This window comes from Aulonocara sp. 'chitande type north' Nkhata Bay, linkage group LG12 (genome assembly GCF_057382095.1).
Source record: "Aulonocara sp. 'chitande type north' Nkhata Bay isolate Kocher_YH1m ecotype deep benthic linkage group LG12, A_spYH_male_GT1.1, whole genome shotgun sequence".
Classification (NCBI taxonomy): domain Eukaryota; kingdom Metazoa; phylum Chordata; class Actinopteri; order Cichliformes; family Cichlidae; genus Aulonocara; species Aulonocara sp. 'chitande type north' Nkhata Bay.
In genome coordinates, this window is record NC_141355.1 from 13,907,135 (window position 1) to 13,928,186 (window position 21,052).

At 43.4% G+C, this 21,052-nt stretch overlaps 1 protein-coding gene across 1 annotated transcript in view; it reads right to left on the reverse strand.

The window, feature by feature from the left end:
- Nucleotides 1-3,015: 3,015 nt before the first annotated feature.
- LOC147317053 (transmembrane protein 132C) overlaps nucleotides 3,016-21,052 on the reverse strand; it is a 167,539-nt gene continuing 149,502 nt past the window's right edge. The window contains exons 7-9 of the mRNA XM_086313656.1: nucleotides 11,836-12,109; nucleotides 8,078-8,269; nucleotides 3,016-4,648 (exon numbers count right to left, since the gene is read on the reverse strand). Coding sequence (XP_086169782.1) covers nucleotides 3,482-4,648; nucleotides 8,078-8,269; nucleotides 11,836-12,109 — 1,633 coding nt within the window. The 3' untranslated portion in view covers nucleotides 3,016-3,481. The remainder of the gene's footprint in view (nucleotides 4,649-8,077; nucleotides 8,270-11,835; nucleotides 12,110-21,052) is intronic.

A 21,052-nucleotide genomic window follows, 5' to 3' on the forward strand; every position in this document is an offset into this window, starting at 1 on the left:
ATCCTATTTGTGCAGAATGGGACTTGACTCCCATAAAACAGTACAGGTATCAAGATAAATCTTTTTAGCCACTCTGAGGAGTACCATTTGTGCCAGGTGTATCTTGGTAGCCCTCTGACCTTCTGTTGTTCTTCAGCAGGAAGAAAAATTCCTCAGCCTCCCTGAGAGCACTGCCTGATATGTCGCTCCCCTGTGCATGTTGCCCTTACTAGTGGGCCAATACATCTAAATGACATGGCTGGGTGCTCGAGTCATGCTGCTGAGCCTTTCGCCAGCTACTGTAGTTGTTTATAGCTGCTGGAGTTCTGAATCAGTCTCTAACAGATGTACAATTTACTTACTTTTATTTGGAAAAAACATATTTGTGACCTTTTTTTTTTTTCTTTTAGAGCTTTACATCTTGTGGGTAGGGACTTTGCCTGAGAGACCTTACAAAGATGGTAAGACAAGGGAACATTTGTTCATGTGTGCTGTGGTGTTTATCTTCCCAATGTGGTCTGCTGGTCAGGTGGGAGATTGTGTTTACAGGAGACAGATTTGGCACAGGGGCGTTGTAAACAATGTTGCCTCTAGTTCCCTGCGACTCCATCTGTAAGAATCGGTCGGACCGGAATGTCAAGCCGACCTCGTTGGCTGTTTCTTCGCTCCTCTCCAGCGGGGTGGTTGTGTACATTTAGCTGTCGTGAACCTGCTGTGAACTGACGGTAAAATGAATTCAGATGAAGCAACATAAATCAAACAGCGAATAATCATTTGGAAATTGCAAATACGGGCTCGGCACATTAGGACCACAGGGAGCACAGCCAACCATTAGTGAGAGTTTGTTGGTCTCACATCATCAATTTAATTAAAAATCCATTTAAGATGGAGGCCTGGGGAAGCTTTTTTTTTCTCCTTTCCCTTTTCATGAAGTCAAGACTTCAAGGCCAACAAAAATGAGACTTGAGTTAACATGCTCCATGAACCGAAGTGAATACAGCCATTATATTTCGTGTGCTACATCCCAGCAGGTATGAGCACATCCACAACTGGAGCCCAAGGGGGTGAATGTGGTGTGCCTTTAATGGGTTGTATTGCTTTTACTTGAAGAGGCTGAAGCCACCAACAGTGGTTGCAGAAAGAGAGTTGCAGTGGTGTTTTAATTAACCGGGGTCCTCCATCAATCATTACCCTTGTGGCTGGCAGTTAAATCCCTCCCATATCTACACAGGCATTCCTCGCCCTTCACGGTCCACCGACTGAGCGCAGCAGCTGTGACCCCCGCTTCAGTCCCCTGGAGATAACGCTAAAGCCACAGAAGCGGGAAAACCCCACAAAATGAAGCGGATCACGACATGGTGACAGAACATAATTGTTTGTGTGTATCACGGTGTGTGTGCGTGTTACATTGCTCATAGATGTCTTAATTTTTTTCTACTTGAATTACCCCAGTTTAGAAATATCAGCACTTAAAACACTGCAACACCAGAAAACATTAGTTATACATTTAAAAAATAATGCATATTATTACATATTCTTCTTTGATAAGGGTTAGCTAAGAAAATTATGTTACCTGTATGTTTTTGTAGTAGCATTTACTGCCAGTTAGCCGCAACAAAAACTTTTTTGCTAGCAGATTGCTACTATTACTTATAGTTTGCATGAAAGAGGCTAACTTGTCTGCTAACGCTCACCAACTACTCGCTAAATGGTAGTGAAACAGAGAGTGTTAGTCTTCAAAGTAAAAATTTGACCTTTTGAAATGTGTCAGATGCAGCAGGCACAACCTAAGTCTACTACTGCTCCTGTAGAAGTTAGCAAGTCTTTACAGACAAGCTGGTGTCTTCCGTGCAAACTACAGTTGATTGGGGCAATTTGCTAGCGACCAAAGTAATCATGAATAGGTTTTCGGTCCAACAGTCAGCAATGACTGACCAACCAGTTGGGGGAAACACATTTCCCTTAGCAACTAAAGATTGCTTGGGGGTCTTCTGTGACTGGGGCCTCTGTAGTATGATGTTTAAGCTAATGTGCGGACATGAAAATGGTATAAACCTTCTCAGCTGACACACGATAAGGGAAATAGGCAGAAAAATAGCCGGAAAAGCTGCTAAACCTCTGTGTAGGTATCTGGTGGGGCTCCATTTAGTGCCGAATGCTGACAGAAGTAAGCTATTCTATACGACATCCCCAATTCTACTCAAGGTAGCGCCACTATTTGCTGAAACGAATAATATTGACAATGCCCCTGATTAACAACCTGATTCATACTGCGGCAACAGTTAACATAATGTGAACATTTCTCTGCTTGATGGAAAATAATAACACACTCACGCACACACAATTCCCCAACACCACTGTGATGATAATAACGTTCACTGAGCAAAATGCAATTTTTCAGCCGACTGCCCTTGTTTAGAAGTTTTCAGAGAAGATTATTATTTGTGCAATTATCTGAATAATAAAAGATCCACTTCCAAAAAAAGGTAATATTTCCTACCTTGCGTGTAATTATGGGACAGAGGTGTTAATTGGTATTTTCTTCAAACCTTGAAAAACTTTTAACTGAGAGGGCGGTATTGGGAAATGTCACATTATCATGATGGTCAGCCATTTGGTTTAAAAGCTCCTTCACATATACTGGCTGTGGTGTCAGGGTACTGGATTGTAATGGACAAGATGAGAGTATTGATGCTTTTCTTCACTGGCCAGCATTAAACGAGATTAGATTGTGTTGTTGCTTGTAGGTAAATTACATCTTATAAATAGTCTTTGATACAAAGATCAGTGTGTAATTGGCTTCACCTTCTCCAATCTAAAGACTCAATGCCTCACAATGCTGCAGTCAATAAAAGCTGATGCACACTCTTGACATTACTGTGTATTCCTTAAATGTTATGAAAATACAATATACAGAGCAACAGTACAATGCTTTGGAGATTGTTCAGTATATACATAACAGGTCGTATGCCTTGCTAAGGAGGATGACAATGAACTGGAAAGTTGTGCCATTCTTGTTTTTCTTTTCTCCCCCCCCGAACAACATGCAGATTTGTCTTGACTTGCTTTGGCCTTTCCAGAACTCTCATGTAAGAAATCCAAAATTGATACAGAACTTCCAAAGCCATTTAATGTGCACACACACACACTCGGAATATCTATCTAGTCACGTCACTGTTCGTTTTAAACTCTATATGCTTTGCTGCAGATCAGTTCTGGGATCCTTGCACGATTCTAAATCGTGTAATAATAAAACAATGTTTAAGTGGCAACCATCTGACAAACAAAAGAACCACCTCATGTTTTTTGTCAGTGATTTATCATCAGTCATATGTGGAATCATGACATTTCTCGCAAAGTTTAATGACCCTTTGGCAGTTTGGGTTGATTCTGAAGTAAATTTACTCCTCGATCACCAACTGTGGATCTGGTTTCTGTTGAGACCCACTCTCCGCTGGCTGGAAGGCATATGGGTGAGTTTGTCACAAGTGCACACAGTACATTATGCCACCTCTTTTAAAGCACTGTCATTTAACCTTTCCATGTAACTGCGCAACTCCTTGGAGTCTCCAAGCTGCACGTCTTGACACACCCACTTAATGTCATGGCTGTGGCTTCCAGTCAGTGTGCTAACAGTGGGGTAGCTATTGTCCAAGGGGATAGTGGTGAACGTGGTAAACTTAACTCGCTTTCTCTTGGTGGTGGGGGAGTCTCCTTTGCTGTCCTTGGCTATGCAGCCTGTGTCCGCCGCCCGATGCACTTGGCTCGGCACGCTCTTCTGGGAAGAGCCTCCGTTCAGTAAGTGGCTGCCCTCCTCGAGGCCGCTGCTTGAGTCTATCATGGAGGTCTGTTCTTCCTGCTGAGGCGAAAGGCTGATTTGGCTCTCCAGCAGCTCGGCCTCGTTCCCCAGCCACACCCAGTCGTGAGCATGGTTCATGTTTTCCTGGCCCTCGATGGAGAGCTCCTTGTGACGGTATTTGAGCGTATAGGAAATGCAGTTAATAAGAAAGACCAGGATGGCGAGGCAGAAGACCCCGAGCAAGGCGTACATGCCAATTTCTAGGTCTGTGAGCCCTCGGGCAGTCTGAATGAGCTCGTCGTCCACATTGCGACCACGGGGTAGATCTACTTGTGCGGGGAAGTCAGCAAAGTCAATTGGTATGCTCTGGCTACCATCCACTGAAAGTTTATCCCCATTGGGTCTGCGGATTATTGCGCTTCTCGTTGTGGTGGCTCTCTTCAGCACACCATCCTCCATGTCAGAGATCGAACTACCGTAATAGTGTGTGTCAAGGCCAGTCCTGTCCTGGGAGGAGAGCCTGCCCCTGTTCTCCATATCATCTCCATCAGGACCATAGTCGCTGCTCCCTCCCCTTGAGCTGTCACTATGGCCAAACTTCACCCTGATGTTGCAGTTCCCCGCAGCTATAATGCTGCGTCGCTTGAACTTCTGGCACACTTCACTAACAGTCATTTCCATCCTGACCAGCAGGCCTTGACCCTCTGCCTCCGTCACAATGACAGGCCATTTCCAGGAAGGGTCCTGCTGCACTGTCACGACTTCCTCGTCTAGTGAAGTGGCTGTCAGGACAAAAAAGTCCGGATTGTAGAGGTCTAGTGGAGCCACAGAGCCGTCACTGAACTGTAGCCAGGCACTAATCAAGGCCTCCTACAAAAGAGGTAGAGAGAGAGAGGCAGGATTGTCAGACATTACAAAGGATTGAAATGATGCTGTAAAAATACTGCATAGAGCATAATTTCATGGAAACAGATCATTTTCAACAGGTTAGCTCTGAAACTCCCCTTGCTTGTTCCGCCGGCTTTAACTTATGGGAGTATAGTGAATTGTTCAAATGAGCTGCATAATGATTATTTGGATTCAGTGTTCCTTTAGTCAAGCTCACTAAGTTGTGGTTAAGCTACCTCAGCAGCTATTTTCTCTCAGCCAAGGGGCAGAAAAGATCAAACAGTTACTTTAAATATTGTTCATGCCACTGAGGCTTCGCCATACATGGGTGTCGTGAAGCCGCCTACTACTGCAGTTTCACAATTTGCATTTTAATATCACCAAGAGACAAATCCCCCAAAGGCGCACAAGTATATTGATTCCCACAGTGGTCTGTCAATGCTCCTTATATTAGTAACACCAGAGGTCTTGCAAGCGCAGTGCTGTCTGCTTATCCCCACACTCTATGTAAGAAGATAGAGCTGATAAATAGCCTTCATGCCCTCAGTCAGAAAAAAGGGTGAAGTGGAATAGTTCGGGGCAGCTCGGAGAGCTCACTGGAGAGCTTGATCAAAGAAGCCACAGCGAGAGTAGCTGCAGCAAATTATAAAGAAAAGCAAACATGACAGAATTGCAAAGTTCAGATTTTAAGTCGAAATTTTGTACAGTACTGTGGTGTTGCTTGAGCTTGCTCTGAGATTAAACTTCTGTTTCCATTAGATAACCAAAGAGAAGCGCTGCGTTACATGCTTTCAAGCCTTTGAGTTAATATATGAGTGCCGTAAAAAGAACAGACTAGCCAAGACATAGAAGAAAAAAATGTACATCTATTCAGGAAAGTAAATAATATAACAAAATTAATTTAAAAAGAGGAACTACAAATAGAAGTAAATGAAAAAGCTTAGCATTTTTCTATTTTTGTATTGTTTTTGCTATTCATTAAAGAATCAAGCTGCCAGGCTGAAGCTATGGGCTTGCCCACCAGCTTAAATGTTAAGAGAGGCTATGCCAATGGACTGCCAGCCCTCAGGCTGCACTATGCTCACAAGCTTTGGAAGCCATGACAATAAGACTGCTGAAGTTTCTGATAATCCTAAAACAGCGGTCCCCAACTCTCACGGCCAAGTCGTTTGGTACCAGGCTGCGAGAGTTGAGGCTCGGGTGTGAAATGTATGGTTTTCAGGGGTTTTATAGGTTTTTATTGTTATTTTTTAATTGTTTTGATCATTAACTTGGTTTCCCAGGGTCTTTTCTCTTGTGTTAAGAATAAATCTTCTTTTTCTTTGGTACGGTAGTGGTTTTTTTTGTTTATTTATCCACGACACAAGGCCGTTCCGTGAAAATATTGTTGGACATAAACCGGTCTGTGGCCCAAAAAAGGTTGGGGCTGCTGTCCTAAGACATCCAGCTTGTCTCAAAGCAGCGCTCCTCATGTAGATAACTTTTTATAATCTCTCACTTATTTTCTTTTTCTTTTGCACATTTAGACAGTTAAGGATAGTGTAATGCAAACAAAAAATAACTTTATAGAGACCCTAAAAGTATTTGAGTTGGCGATTGAGCACTTTTGGCTTCAGCTGATATTTATATAAAAAAATTATTTCATCTAATTAAGAGTAATTTAATATTCTAGGTGATAATAATTGCCAATGTAAAACAAATGAACATAATTATCTGCCTTAATCAGATCTGTCTAAATGGTCTGTGAATAATTTTCATCTAGTAGAGAAGAATCAGCGCTCACTTTTGTAAAGGAGGCTCTGAGGAGAAATGAGCTGTTAAGTAAAATCACATAGAAGTCTCTTATACGTGGGTCTGCACCAAATTATTATCTTCTTTTTCTGCTAACCTGCTAATTATCCACTCATTTTATCCATTAATCATTTTATCTATTAAAACACATGAAAGTGTTGACTATAATTTTCTGCAGCTTAAGGAAATGGAAAGATGATAATAAGATATTAGGTATGACAAAGAAAATTAGATTTGAGGAGCATCGACTATCAAATATTTGATTTTGATGGATAACTGATAACATGATTAATAGAAAATCACAGTTGATTAACGATTATTCGTTGGTTTTACTTTTTATCTTATTAAAACACCTCCACTTTCTGTATGCAACAAAGGCACTGTAAGTGTCAAAACTGAATCACTTCCAGTAACTACATTACGTCTAAGTTGAATAGTAGGGTATTTAAGCAGTTTAAATGAATATAATTGTAACTGCATATAATATTTTGTGCCAAGGAACAATGATTTTTAAACTGGACTCTTTCCATACCTGTTGACATTATGCAATCTATTTCACACTGTCTGAGCTGCCACAGAAACTCAGATTCCAGTTGATAACCCCACCCCAACCACAATCTTTGAAGCACTTGTCTGTTTTTTGTGCAAGTATTGCAATGCCCACTGTGTCATTTTAAGACAGTGGCCTCTGCAGATCTGATGAGTTGCATGTGGCTCTTTATGTTCCCCCTGATTGCAGCAGAATGTGTTTCAAGCGATGTTTTCTTTGGTCATCAGTCAACTAAAATATCTTTTCCTATCTTTACGACGTTTTACAATCAGGTTTTCAGATTTTCTCCTTTCCCTGTAGAGCCATCTGAACATTTTTCACATAATTCACTCTGGCTTGCCAAAAGTGGAAAAATGTTGCCTGTACTGATGAGTCTCAATTTCTGCTGTTAGTGTCAGAATTTGAATAAACAATATGAGTGAATTACTCCATCATGCCTTTTGTTAACAATTCAGCCTGCCGGTGTTATATTCAAATGGGGGATATTTTCTGGGCACATTTTGGGCTCCTTAGTACCAACTGAGCATCACTTAAACACAGCAGCCTACTTGAGTATTGCTGCTGACCATGTCCATTTATGACCACAAAGTGTCCATCTTCTGATGGCTGCTTCCCTCAGAATAACACACCAAAAGTCAAATAAATCCAAACTTGTTCTTGAACATGACGGCGAGTTCACTGTACTCTCATGCTCTTCACAGTCTCCAGATCTCAATCTAAGAGAGCTTTTTTGGGATTTGATGGAACGGCAGATTTGGATCAAAGATGTGCAGCTGACAAATCTGCAGCGACTGTGTGATGCTGTCATGTTAATATGGACCACAATCTCAGAGGAATGTTTCCTAGCACCTTACTGAATTCATGCCATGAAAAATTGTGCAGTTCCAAAGACAAAAAGGAGGTCCAGCCCAGTATTAACAAGATATACCTAATAAAATGGCAGGTGAGTGTATAAATTTATATGAATTTGCTCATTCAATTAGACAATATGTTTTCAAACTTGTGAGCCAATAACCCTTACGCATATTAAATGTAGTTTTGTGGTTTTTAATTTCTTAAAGCATTCTGACCTGTTTGGAGCTCTGCAAGACTTCCTGTGTGGTTGTAGTAGCCAGGATGGCCCGGTTACTTCCCGGACTGAGCTGCAGGCTCATGGAAAGGCCTGTCACCAACTGGACTCCCAACTCTGTGATGGTCACTTTGTCATCCACCACTGTGATAGTCTTCTCTGCCAGGATTGAGTCTGATAAAGGAGACAACACCTGAAAAAGTGAAGAAAAACAAGGAGAGAGATGACAGATTACCATGGAGACATTAAAGTAAAAAAGGCAAATAATTATATTTTTCTTTGACGGTATTCTTCACGAATACACGCAGTAACCTGTCACATTTGGTACGAACAATTATAGATGCTACTCAACAGCAGTGACTCAACCTAGTGTATAGCCTGTTGAAGGCTTTATGATTTCCTGCTCTAAACACTGAGGCCTGGGAGGTCTTTCCCAAGAGAAATCAGCAGCAACAGCAAACAGAAACGGATGGAGCAGAAAGAAAACAGCAAAAAACTTCATTAACGGAAAATACACACTGGTCACATTGTTTGACTGACAAGTGATTTCTGGCAAGTGAAATGCAAAAACAACACATCAATGAGCATCTGGCTGTGAAGATGCCACTGATTTTAGAAAAAAAAGGGAGGGATTACTGTGAGTTACAGGTGAAGCTGAGAAAATGTCTTTCCAAGGGTTTTCATCTAACATAAAAGACTTGCATGCTCCTCCGCAATATGCAAAACGATACACAAAACACACTTTTTTTTTTAATTTTATCTGTCGCTACTCAGGCTGGGTGGATCAAAAAACAACTCAACTTGGATGCCATCCAACCCTTGTACCTCATGTAGGTATGAATCCATTCCCTTTGACTAATACTGGTAATCTAAAAAAGAGGCACACTTTAACCCCAAAACAGAAGAACGAAGCATGCAGAGGAAGACTTCCTCCGCATGCTTATCCTCATCCGTGTGCCGTATCTTTCATCAGCATGATGCATGGCACAGGCAGTCAGCTGTCAGACCCTCGTACTTGCCGTGTTTTCTGGTTGGTGCTTATATTTTCAGGTTTGTGGTGTTTGGGGATTGAACACATCTCTGCACAGAAACAGACGGATGAGTACTCTGAGCCAGGAAACAGATCCCACTCTCACAGATGTCATTAGGAGGCTGATATTCATCCAGTTAGTGTGAAGAGCTTGACAAAGCATAGGGCTGAGGGGAGAGGACCCACTCACTACAGAGAGCCTGAAGTACAGGCTGTGACACACCAGTAATCACCTGTCTGCTATGGTCAAAGGGAGGTACTAGTCAAACTGCAACAGCAACATTCACAATTGTTACTGTCCCCGGGATAAGCAACATGTTTCCACAGCATGTTATTCTGACATGTTTTTCTCTAGAGAGAATAATGTAATGTTAAGCTAGGTAAACTCTAATTAGAGTTTAAGATATACCTAGAATTACAACCATGTTGTTGTCTGGCTGTGAACACATTCACATCCAAGGATTTGTAGTACAACATAATAAATGTAATTATTTTTAAAGATTCTGACAGAGTACAGAGCTGTAACCATGACAGCAGTCATGGCTGTTGCTACAGAGAAGCAAAAAATGTTAAAACATGAATGCTTCAAGCACATTTTTAGCCTGGCAGATTGACAGAACCACCAAAGCACCACCAATGCTCACCAGTTCCTGAGTTATGGCACCAAATTTCACCATTGACTTGTTAAATATAAAAGGTTACAAATTTAACATTTATTCTGAAATTTATTGCAATGTTTTGCCTAATTAGTGCATAAACTCTCGAGTTCTGGCCAGGCAAAGAGACTTCAGAGTTGACCACAAAGTTATAAAAAGAAGTATCCCTAAGATGTTGCGTTTATGCTGATGGGATGGATGAATGCTACACCCAAACTCACACAGTTGTGGTCAGAAGTTTAAGCTCATTACAGGAATGAATGTCATGGTAATTTGGGGCTTTTAATGATTTCTTAGAACTGTTCAGCTTCCAGGGTGGAATGATTATACTGAATATATCTTAAATGATTAAAAAAAAACCAAATTGGGTGCACCAGTTTGAAGCCTATTGGGATTTTGTCTAACCAACAAAGGGATAAAGTGTACCTACAGGCTCAAATACATACACACATCACACTAATATATGATTAAATGTATTTTAGCAAGTTGCACCTCGGCCAGATGTTTTTGGTAGACATCAACAAGCTTCCAATTGGATATTTTTAATCACTCTTCTTGGCAGAATTGGTAGAGTTCATTCAAATCTGTTTGTTTTCTGGCATGGACAAAGTTCTTATGGAAAGTCCACAATTTTGGGGTTTGTGAAGGACTTTCTAGAAGCTTAGTGTTCGCCTGCTTCATTCATTCCAAAACTAGTTTCCATGGTTGTTTGGGATCATTGTCCTGCTGATACTCTCTGTTGTGTCCAACTACCTGTTGAACTGACCTAAAGTTGAAGAATTTAGAGGTAGAAATACTTCTTCATTACTCCACCCACTTTGTGCAATGTACCAGTACCACTAATTAGATGGTACTCTCATCTAAGGGTGACAGTTTGGGGTTTCTTTCTTCCAGACCTCGACAAAGTGGTTTCTCATCTCACCTTCAGCACCTTAACCGAAGATTTAAGTGAGTGTACGTATATATTTGAACCTGTACGTAGAATTATGACCCTGTGTGGTTTAGAGAAAATCCTAAATTGATTCAAAGCTGTGCACCAAATGATTGTTTTTAATGTCATTAAGGATGTAAATCATTCCAGTCCAGTTCAGAGAAATCATAAAAAGCCCCAAATTACCATGACTGCTACGCCCGTGATCAGTGCAGAGGCATAGAACTGTATTTCCCAAGTGGTTGTAGTTAAATCACTAATAAAATCACTACAGTCTTATTTTTTTTGACTCATTAGAACAACCACAATATTATAGTGTTCTATATTAAAACAAATCTTTGCCAACCTCAAATAGCTTCTACACTACTGTGTGTGTGTGTGTGTGTGTGTGTGTGTGTGTGTGTGTGTGTGTGTGTGCGTGTGTGTGTGTGTGTGTGTGCATCTATACAACAGATTTTGAGATTTGCACAATTACTTGAGTAAAGAGGATTAAAAGGAAGCACTGATCTTCCAACACAAACATTGCTGGAGTTTTGAAAGATTCTAGCAACGGCAGAATAATTGCACACTGAATGACAGCATTTCACTCGAGTAGTTTCTGGATCTCTTTTGCTGTTAACAAAGCAGGTATTCAGGGAAGAACAAGAATCAATGGCAAATACCTATTTGGAATCAGAGGCAACATTGTTCAGAGAACATATGGTTCAAATCAGGGAAGAACTGACCAAAGTGGAGCATTACAGTAAAATTGCATTTTTAAAAATTATAAAATGCAACTTGAAAGAAGCCTACTGAGTATTAGTTTTTAGGAACCACCACTTTTAACAGTTTTTTTTCTTTCTATTTATCATGATAACACTGTGCCAAGCTTCAGGGGATTGCACCAAGCATGTTACAGTCGTGCCCACTAAGATTTTAACTGTGCTTTGAAATTAAACTTAATCAAAACAGCCGGTGTACAAATTGTATTGTGGTTGCATGTGTACTAAAGATAAAAATTTTATGATTATTATGTGTTAATAAACCCCCCACTGCCTGACTAACATTCAGATTTTGTCTCATTGCAGCAAATGTAATTTTAGACAGCACCTGTAAGCTGTTGTTGTAACAAATTCTGATACAGATACAGATTCTTCGTATACCTGAATAGTGGTCATGCCTGTGTCAAGGCCCACTAGTATCTTCTTGTCCAATAGCTGTGCAACCTGTGTATTCTCTACTTTGAGGAAGTCCCAAACAAGCTCCGTAATGTCCACCTGCCAATCGGTGCCCAGCATGTAGCTGGTCTGGCCTCGAGGATCAGCTGACTCGGCTATAAAATGAGTCAGGACTTTGACCATGGCATGCTGGTACTGCAGAGTGCAGCTTCGCCCTCGCCTGTCTTCGTCGTCTTCATCCTCGCTGTCCCGTGTCGACCTGTTTAAAAAGAAAGAAAGAAAATAAAAAATAAAACAGTCTGATGTGCAAAGTGGTAAGAATTTCTTTTCTCAGCAGTGAGAGTGGCATGCCTTTAGAGACAGCAGTGTTGGCTGTTTTACAGACTAAAAGAAAAAAATATTGGATAAGCTGCCATGAAATTTGGTACAATTGAGGCTGAAACAGGATTTCTTGCAGAACTTTGCCTACATCCAAAATGCACTGACAAGTGCATTTAGCAACATGTGTTGCTAATTTGTTACTTTTGTATCTGGTGCTTAACATTATATGAGCTATGCATATGCATGCTACAGTTGTTATGCATGCTCATTGTGTGTTATCTTGATTAAAACATTACACAGTACAGTAAATCAGAGTTATATGTCATATAACTTTGATTTACTGTACTGTGTAATGTTTTAATCAAGATAACACACAATGAGCATGCATAACAACTGTAGCATGCATAATGATGTTAAAAAACAAAACGCTGCTGCGTACTTTGTGTTTATCGGTATCAACAATCTAGAAAAGGCAGAATTTAAAACACTCATTTTGTACTGATGTATGGTTTGTGGTATTTTGAGTAGCATTTTAAATTGGAGTAAACAACAAACACACAGACGGGTGTAACTCATACCGGGATGTTCACCCGACAAAACTCAAGCTATGATGCAATGTTGTTGATTAAACCAGTAAGAGGGGGATCAATCCAGCGAATGGCCATCATTTCTCTGTCTAAATGTCTCTCCTTTACTATTTTGGAGCACCCGGCCTGGATTGTAAATGTGCATACACCTCCTTACGGCTTTACTTAATAGCCTCCCAGATCGCTCTGTTGCAAGAAAATCTAATTTTATTACTTTCGGTAACAAATCAGCCAACAGAGGCACAACTATCTCTCACTAGGAAAATTGCTTTGAGTGTGACAAACTAGGTTTAAATGGTTACAATACAGCCGCAATATCATTAGTTTACTTATAACTGTATTTTTTTTTACATTTTCGCATTAACAAACACCTTTGAAGAAAACAATCAGCCTTGAATGTTGACAAAGCATTGTTTGAATGGTTATTCTGGGGAAATAAATGCTGTTACAGCTCTTCAGGCTTACACTGGGGCACGGTTGGGATTCTTCCAAAGGAAAAAAAAAGCACTTTGTCAACACAACTACTAATCATATATCTTACTGTACAGACTTGCGCCTTCCTTTTCATCTAATCATCTTCATTTGTTCCTGTGTTGCTATTTCTCTCTCTCACACACATAAACTCTAGTAAAGGTTGCAATCATGATGAAGGGGAGAAAAAAAACGAAATTAATCTCTTAAACTCTTTTTCTTGCGATTATCCGCTCTGCTTGTCTCTTTCTGTCTGAATCCCCTGAGAAATCGGACTGCATGCGAAGCTGTGGGAATAAAGATGTCAGCTGCATTCTCCAGAGGAAAGCCAAGGGTAGAGAGAGATTTGAAGATAAGGGCTTAAAAGCTTTGCTGGAGGGACTGATTTCATATTCGCAAGTGAAAGACCGCCTTTATTACTGTGGAGTCAATATTGTAACACTGAAAAGAAACAATTTGTCCAGCTAAGTCACAGCATACAGTTATGAAAAGTACATTTGCAATTTCACTGCATTTTGGTTTTCAAATACAATTTTTTTTCATGATGTGCCCTGTGTAGTTAAGTATTGTGTATACAAGTGCTACAAGGTAACACATAATCACATTGCATTTTTAATTAACACAGTATTGTAAAGGTTTACTGCATTTTATACATATCTCCGTACAATTCTTCAATTTTTCTATACATATTCTGTGCATTGTTACCTGTATATACAAACTTCGGTTGCTTATGTTTATGGGACCACCTTGTGTCTTCCTTTTATATTTTATTTTCCCTTGCTGTAAGAGCTCTGTAACACCAAAATTTCTCATCCGTGGGATAATAAAGGTTTATTCTATTCTATTCTATTCTGTTCTATTAACTTGAAGAATCACATTAAAGTTATGGTTATCTCACTGTCATGTCAGGTATGTCCTGAAACAACTGCATTATACTGCTCACACAACATGGATGCTTTGCGAGCATCTGCACAGACAGCATGTTTACAACAAAGCGAGCGAAGAACCCAGGGTGAGTGTATGCAGAGCCCAGCCCAGCAGCCGGGGCCTGCGCTTCAGCGGGTAACAAAGGCAGTAATGAGCCTCCATTTCTACCAGTACATGTTCCTACAGCAGAATCACAGTGGAGATCTCTTTAAAGTCTATTTGGGTTGATTTTAAACATTTCTTTGTGTTGTTAGGTTTGTGTTCATATCAAAACTTCAATTTAATTTAATTTTATTTTATTTAGCGCCATATCACAAAAACAGTTGTCTCAGGGTGCAAACACAAAAACAAAGATTTCTTATGTGTCCTCATTAAATGTCAGCGTGTGGGACATAAGCTCAAGGTCTGTATTATCAGCTGCTAATGATGTGACAGTGATTTCAGACCTTGTTATGGAGTAATATAAAAGTAATGCAAGGAGCTTTAAAACGAAATGTAATACATTACTACATGTCTTTACTATTTTTTGAAGTTAGTTGTTATATTTGTCTTTTATGTGAATTCCAGGCTTTGTTAACGGGTTCTTGGAGATTGCAAAATAAGTGCCTAAAAAGCACTTTGGGTGACTGTCAGCTGTTTTGAAAATGCGCTATATAAATAATTCACTTGATTTGGCTTTTTTTTTTTATTTGAATAATGTCTCCAACACTGCTGAAAGTCTGGTGACCTGTCCAGGATACACCCTGCCATTCGCACAGTGACAGCTGAAAACTAGTAAACTAGTTTCAGGTGATGGGCTAGACTTAAAAAAAAGAAAGACAGAAAAAAAAAAGATTGTCTGGTTCAGGAACACTACGCCCCACCTTAAAACTAAGGTTGTGGTAGAGCAGGGTTGGGCAACTCCAGGCCTCGAGGGCCGGTGTCCCTGCAGGTTCTAGATGTGTCCTTGAACCAACACAGCTGATTTAAATGGCTAAATTAGCTCCTGCAGTTCTCCAGAGCCCTGGTACAAAATAATCATGTGATTCAGGTGTGTTGACCCAAGGTGAGAGGTAGAGGCTTTTTGGAAACACTGTTTAGCCTGGCGTTAGCACATGGCATTGGAAACTAGAGGGGCATGATCTGAATCTGAGTAGTGTTTTTGTCACGGCCTGCGGGATCGGCAAGGCACTGATCAGCATCTCTCTCCCCCTCCCCTGTTTTGCCGGGGCGGAACTCATGGCGGGTTCACGCCCTCGGTCCACGCCCTCCCGGATCATGCACACCTGGGCCTCATCAGACCAGCTGGTATATCAGAAGGAGGAGATCAGCTGTTCAACGCTGGATTGTTGTGAAGACTCTAGTCAGTACACGTCGAGCCCTAGTTTCCCACTCTTCCGTCTCAGAAAGTTAACATTTGTCTCTCTGTTCTAGATTCCCCGGACCCGTCCCCGTGTTTCCCCGTGTGGAGTGTGTAAGAGGTGACTGGTCACTAGCGGAGAGAGGCTGGCGTGAGCGCGTGTGTGATTCCCTTGTTTTCCCTGGAGCCCTGGAACCCTGCCTCTCACATCTTGTGTATAGCACTGTCCTCGCACTGTCTGTAAATACACTTGGTGAAGACTTTGTGAATAAACCGTCTCTGTTAAAACACAACTCCGGAGTCCTGCGAGTGGATCCTCAGAGCAACCCGTGACGGTAACAATCCAGCCATACTATGGATCCAGCGGACTCAGCTCTGCAACCCACCCCTCCTCCAGAAGCCGTGTTGGAGCGACACGAGCAGATGCTACAACACATTAACCATCAGTTGCTCGCACTCACTCAGGCTCTCGCTCAGCACATTCCGCTGCCAGGTCCCGCTATGCCCCCCTCGTCTGCTCCCGCACAGCCGCCAGCCCCGGAACTCTCCACGCCACCAGCCCCCGCTTCCGCGGAACCCCCGGAACGAGCTTTACCGTCACCGGAGTCATTCGCTGGTGAGTTCCACAAGTGTGCTGGTTTCCTAACACAGATTACGTTGCAGTTTAGGCAGCTGCGGCGAACGTATGAGAGTGATGGAGCTAAGATAGCCTTTTTCGTTCAGTTACTCCGCGGTCAAGCCTTGAACTGGGCTCAAGCTGTGTTACGAACTAGCCCGGAGATTACCTATGCTGATTTTCTCTCGAAGTTCAAAAGTGTGTTCGAAAGGGGCACCGGAGCTGAGGCAGCGGGCCACCGTTTGCTGAACTTAAAACAAGGAAGACGGTGTATGGCGGACTTCTCTGTGGAGTTTTGGACACTGGCTGAGGAGACTGGATGGGGGCAGCCTGCGCTGATAAGTACCTTATTGAACAATGTTTGTGATGAACTTAAGGGCGAACTGTTAATGAGGGAGCTGCCCAAGACTCTGTCGGAAGTGATCACCTTATGTGTTAAGGTTGATGAACATTTGAGGGCGCGTCGCCGCGCCAGCAACTACAGTTCCCAGAGGCCTCTGGGGCGAGCGGAGTCAGCTTCCGGCGGAAGCGGAGGTAGCGATCGGGAAGTGGACCGCGGCGACGAGCAGGAGCAACCCATGCAGATCGGACGCTCCCAAGTCTCCCCGGAGGAGAGGGCACGCAGATGGCAGTCCGGTGAGTGCTTTTACTGCGGCCGCAAGGGCCATCACGCCAAGGTCTGTCCTGCTCGGCCAAAAGACCCCGCCCGCCGGTAGAAAGGAGGAAACGGGTGGGCGAGGTCTCCTTCTCACATTCTCCTCCACGCTTCATGCTAGCCGCTAAAGTGACTGTCCACTCTGCCTCTCACTCTCTTCAGGCGCTGATTGACTCTGGGGCGGAGCAGAGCTTCATGGATGCTTCCCTGGCTCTCAAACTTAAGATTTACACACGGGCATTACCCCACTTGTTGCGGGTCACCGCTTTAAACGGTCAACGTCTTCCCGACGTAACAAATGTTACAGAACCCGTGTCCCTAACGCTGTCTGGGAATCACACTGAACTGTTGCAGTTTTACGTCTTTGAAGCCCCTCTCACGCCCCTGGTGCTAGGATTTCCATGGTTACGCCAGCATAACCCCGTGCTCGACTGGAAGGAGGAGAGGGTTCAGGAGTGGGGGGAGGAGTGTCACATGACCTGTTTGACAGCAGCTACTCCCGTTACAGCAGCTAACCCACTACCACACGAGCCCCCTGACCTTTCAGCTATCCCGTCAGAGTATCATGATCTCAAGCAAGTATTTTGTAAGGACCGAGCCCGCTCTCTTCCTCCTCATCGCCCGTACGACTGCAGTATTGATTTGCTCCCGGGTGCACCTCTTCCCACTAGTCGCTTATACAGTCTCTCTCAACCTGAACGTGAATGCATGGAGAAGTATATTAATGAATCCTTGGCTGATGGACTGATTCGCCCCTCTTCATCCCCTGTGGCTGCCGGGTTCTTTTTCGTCACTAAGAAGGATAAAAGCCTTCGGCCATGTATTGATTTCCGGGGCCTCAATAACATTACTATTAAGATTAAATACCCTCTACCACTCTTATCCTCCGCCTTTGAACTCCTGCAGGGGGCGACCGTTTTTACTAAGCTCGATCTGCGGAATGCTTACCACTTAGTCAGGATGAGAGAGGGTGACGAGTGGAAAACGGCCTTCAACACGCACCTGGGCCATTTTGAATACTTGGTCATGCCGTTTGGACTGACTAATGCTCCAGCTGTCTTTCAGGGTCTAGTCAATGATGTTCTCTGAGATTTCATCGATCGTTTTGTGTTTGTGTACCTTGACGACATCCTCATCTTCTCCCACTCTCTCTCGGATCATGTACACCACGTCAGACAAGTCCTGCAACGCCTCCTGGAGAATCGGCTGTTTGTTAAAGGGGAGAAGTGCGAGTTTCATGTGAGTACTGTGTCATTTTTGGGCTACATCATCGAACAGGGCGATTTAAGAACCGACCCAGCTAAGTACCTTAGCTGGGTCGGTTCTTAAATCGCCCTGCAGTCTTAGACTGGCCCACTCCGCCTAACCGTAAGCAGCTTCAACGGTTCCTCGGTTTTGCAAACTTTTATCGGAGGTTCATTCGTGACTACAGCAAGATTGCTTTGCCACTAACCCGTTTAACTTCCCCTAAGGTACCCTTCTGCTGGGATGATCTGGCTCAGGAGGCTTTCTCCCAACTAAAGAAACGCTTCGCGTCGGCGCCCATCCTTCGGCAACCGGATCTCAAGCGGCAGTTCATCGTGGAGGTGGACGCCTCGGATGTAGGGGTCGGAGCAGTTCTCTCCCAGCAACTAGAGGGTAAGCTCCACCCTTGTGCTTACTTCTCCCGTCGTCTCTCTCCTGCAGAGCAGAACTACGACATCGGGGACAGGGAGCTGTTGGCAATCAAACTCGCCCTGGAGGAGTGGCGCCTCTGGCTAGAGGGCGCAACAGAACCCTTTGTGGTATGGACTGACCACAGGAACCTCGAATACATCCGGTCGGCTAAGCGACTAAACGCCCGACAAGCCAGGTGGGCTCTGTTCTTTACCAGATTCTGCTTCACCATCACCTACAGGCCCGGCTCCCAGAACGTGAAACCCGATGCCCTTTCCCGCCAATTCACCGCCTCAGAGGACCCCACCCGTGAGGCTCCCATTCTCCCTCCCACATGCGTTATCGGAGCCCTGTCGTGGGAGATCGAGTCCGCCATACGGGAGGCCCAGCGGGCAGAACCAGATCCGGGGACTGGTCCACTGGGATTGCTCTTTGTTCCCACGTCCGTTCGCTCACGAGTGCTGCAATGGGCCCACGGCGGAAAACTCACCTGTCATCCGGGCATTCATCGCACCGTCACCTTCATCAAGCGGTTCGCCTGGTGGCCTACACTGGCCAAGGACGTCCAAGAATTCATTGCCGCCTGTCCAACCTGTGCCCAGAATAAACCTGTCAACCAGCCCGCTGCTGGCCTACTTCATCCCTTACCTACGCCAAGCCGCCCCTGGTCCCACATTGCGGTTGACTTTGTCACTGGTCTTCCGCCGTCATCAGGTAACACAGTCATCCTCACCATTGTCGACCGTTTTTCTAAAGCTGCCCACTTTGTTGCTCTCCCCAAGCTCCCCACTGCCCTGGAGACCGCCCGGCTTCTGTCGACTCATGTATTTCGCCTCCACGGGATCCCCGCTGAAGTGGTCTCGGACCGAGGCCCACAGTTCACGTCGCGTGTTTGGAGGGAGTTCTGCACCTCCTTAGGGGCCCAGGTCAGTCTCTCATCAGGTTTTCATCCACAGACCTGCGAGTGGATCCTCAGAGCAACCCGTGACAGTTTTGCTATTAAATGTCTGTGCTAATCACTGGTTTTGCATTATGAATAACACTTTTAAGCTTAATTACACTTGGCACCAGCTAAGTCTAATTAGGGGATCGATTTTGTAATCATGTCATCAGCTTTGCATGAGTCTTAAGACTCCTGGGTGAGCAGAGTAGCTCAGCACTCAAACGATCGCCCCCCCCCAGGTGGTCGGGGAGGATTCTGGGTAGACCTGGCACACCTGGTTTTGGATGCCTACTGCAGCACCAACCATTGGTGTCTCAGTGCTCAGTTAAGTGCAAACTGACAGGTATGAGTTTACAAGTCAGAGGTCACAGTTCTGTCCCCGAAAGATATGGTTTGCTTGCTCCAGATTGAGTATGAGTTGCTGCTTCAAGTGGAGAACAGCTTTAGCGTGTTCAGAGTGAGAGAAAAGTGGAGCGTGAGATACACTCAGAGTCATTCAGCATCTAGAGACGTACTGAACTGGTCCCTTGTACATTGTGAGGTTACACTACTCGTAACAATACTCTTACGTTACTTCAGAAATGACCTGAAATGCACCGTCACATAATTGCCAGTTGACTATATAAACCTTAGGCTACTGTTCCACACACCATCACAAATCAGCAACACAAAGCAAAGATGGAAACCAGCTCAAAGAGACAAAGAGGTAGAAATGAAACTTGAAATACTACAAGCCTGACTCCTCATCCCTGCCTTTATTACCTGTTCAAGTCCAGGCCCATAGTAACAATCGCCATATTATTTTTCCAATGCAGTAATTGAAAGTTTCTCATCAATAACTGCGTTTTTTGAATCATTTTGAGTGTAAACGCTTGAAATTCACAGCCAATGAATTGACAAATAGCTCTGATGTTCGAGAGCATGCGCTGACATAGACTGAACCGGCATGTAATTGTTACACCTAATAAATGTGATTATTAGTTAGGTGTAACACATTCAGGAGTAAACAAGCTGATGGTAAAGTCTGACCATTTTAGCCTTGGCATAAATCTTATATGCCAATACTTGTGCAACCATCTCAAAATCTAATCTAAGGTTAATCTAATAAACAAATCACACTCAGTGCTGAGAACAACCCGCTTCACAAAGCAATTTTTCTTTCTGCTCCGTTCGCTTTCAAGCCCAGCTCTGACTTCAGAGGAGGTGCTGCATATTAATGCGTGTGCCATGCTTATTTTTGTTGTGCCTGTGGATCATGTGCTGCGTTTGTGTTGGCATTCAACTACTACAGTGACACGATGAAGGTCGTTATAGCAGGAATGTTGTTTCTATATGAAAGAACACTGGTGGATATTTTTCGAATTTGAATGCTGCAGGCATGTCAGTACAGCTATTTGTTTTACAGCAGCAAGAAAACACTCGGTATGCACTCTATAGGATAACTGAGGGCCGCTTTTTCTTTTCTTTTTGAATATTAAATGATCACCTTGATTAAACGAGTAAAATCTCAACATACATATCCTGAGAGAAGCGGTAAAGGATGGTGGATGCTCGAGTGCTACGCCTACACTTAGGTTTGCTGTCTGCAAAGGCTTATCTTGTCTGTGCTTTGACAGGGCTTAGGGAGGGAAGAGGTGAGCCATACAGGCAGTGTCAGTCAAAACTGTGTGAGGAGTACATTTGCAGT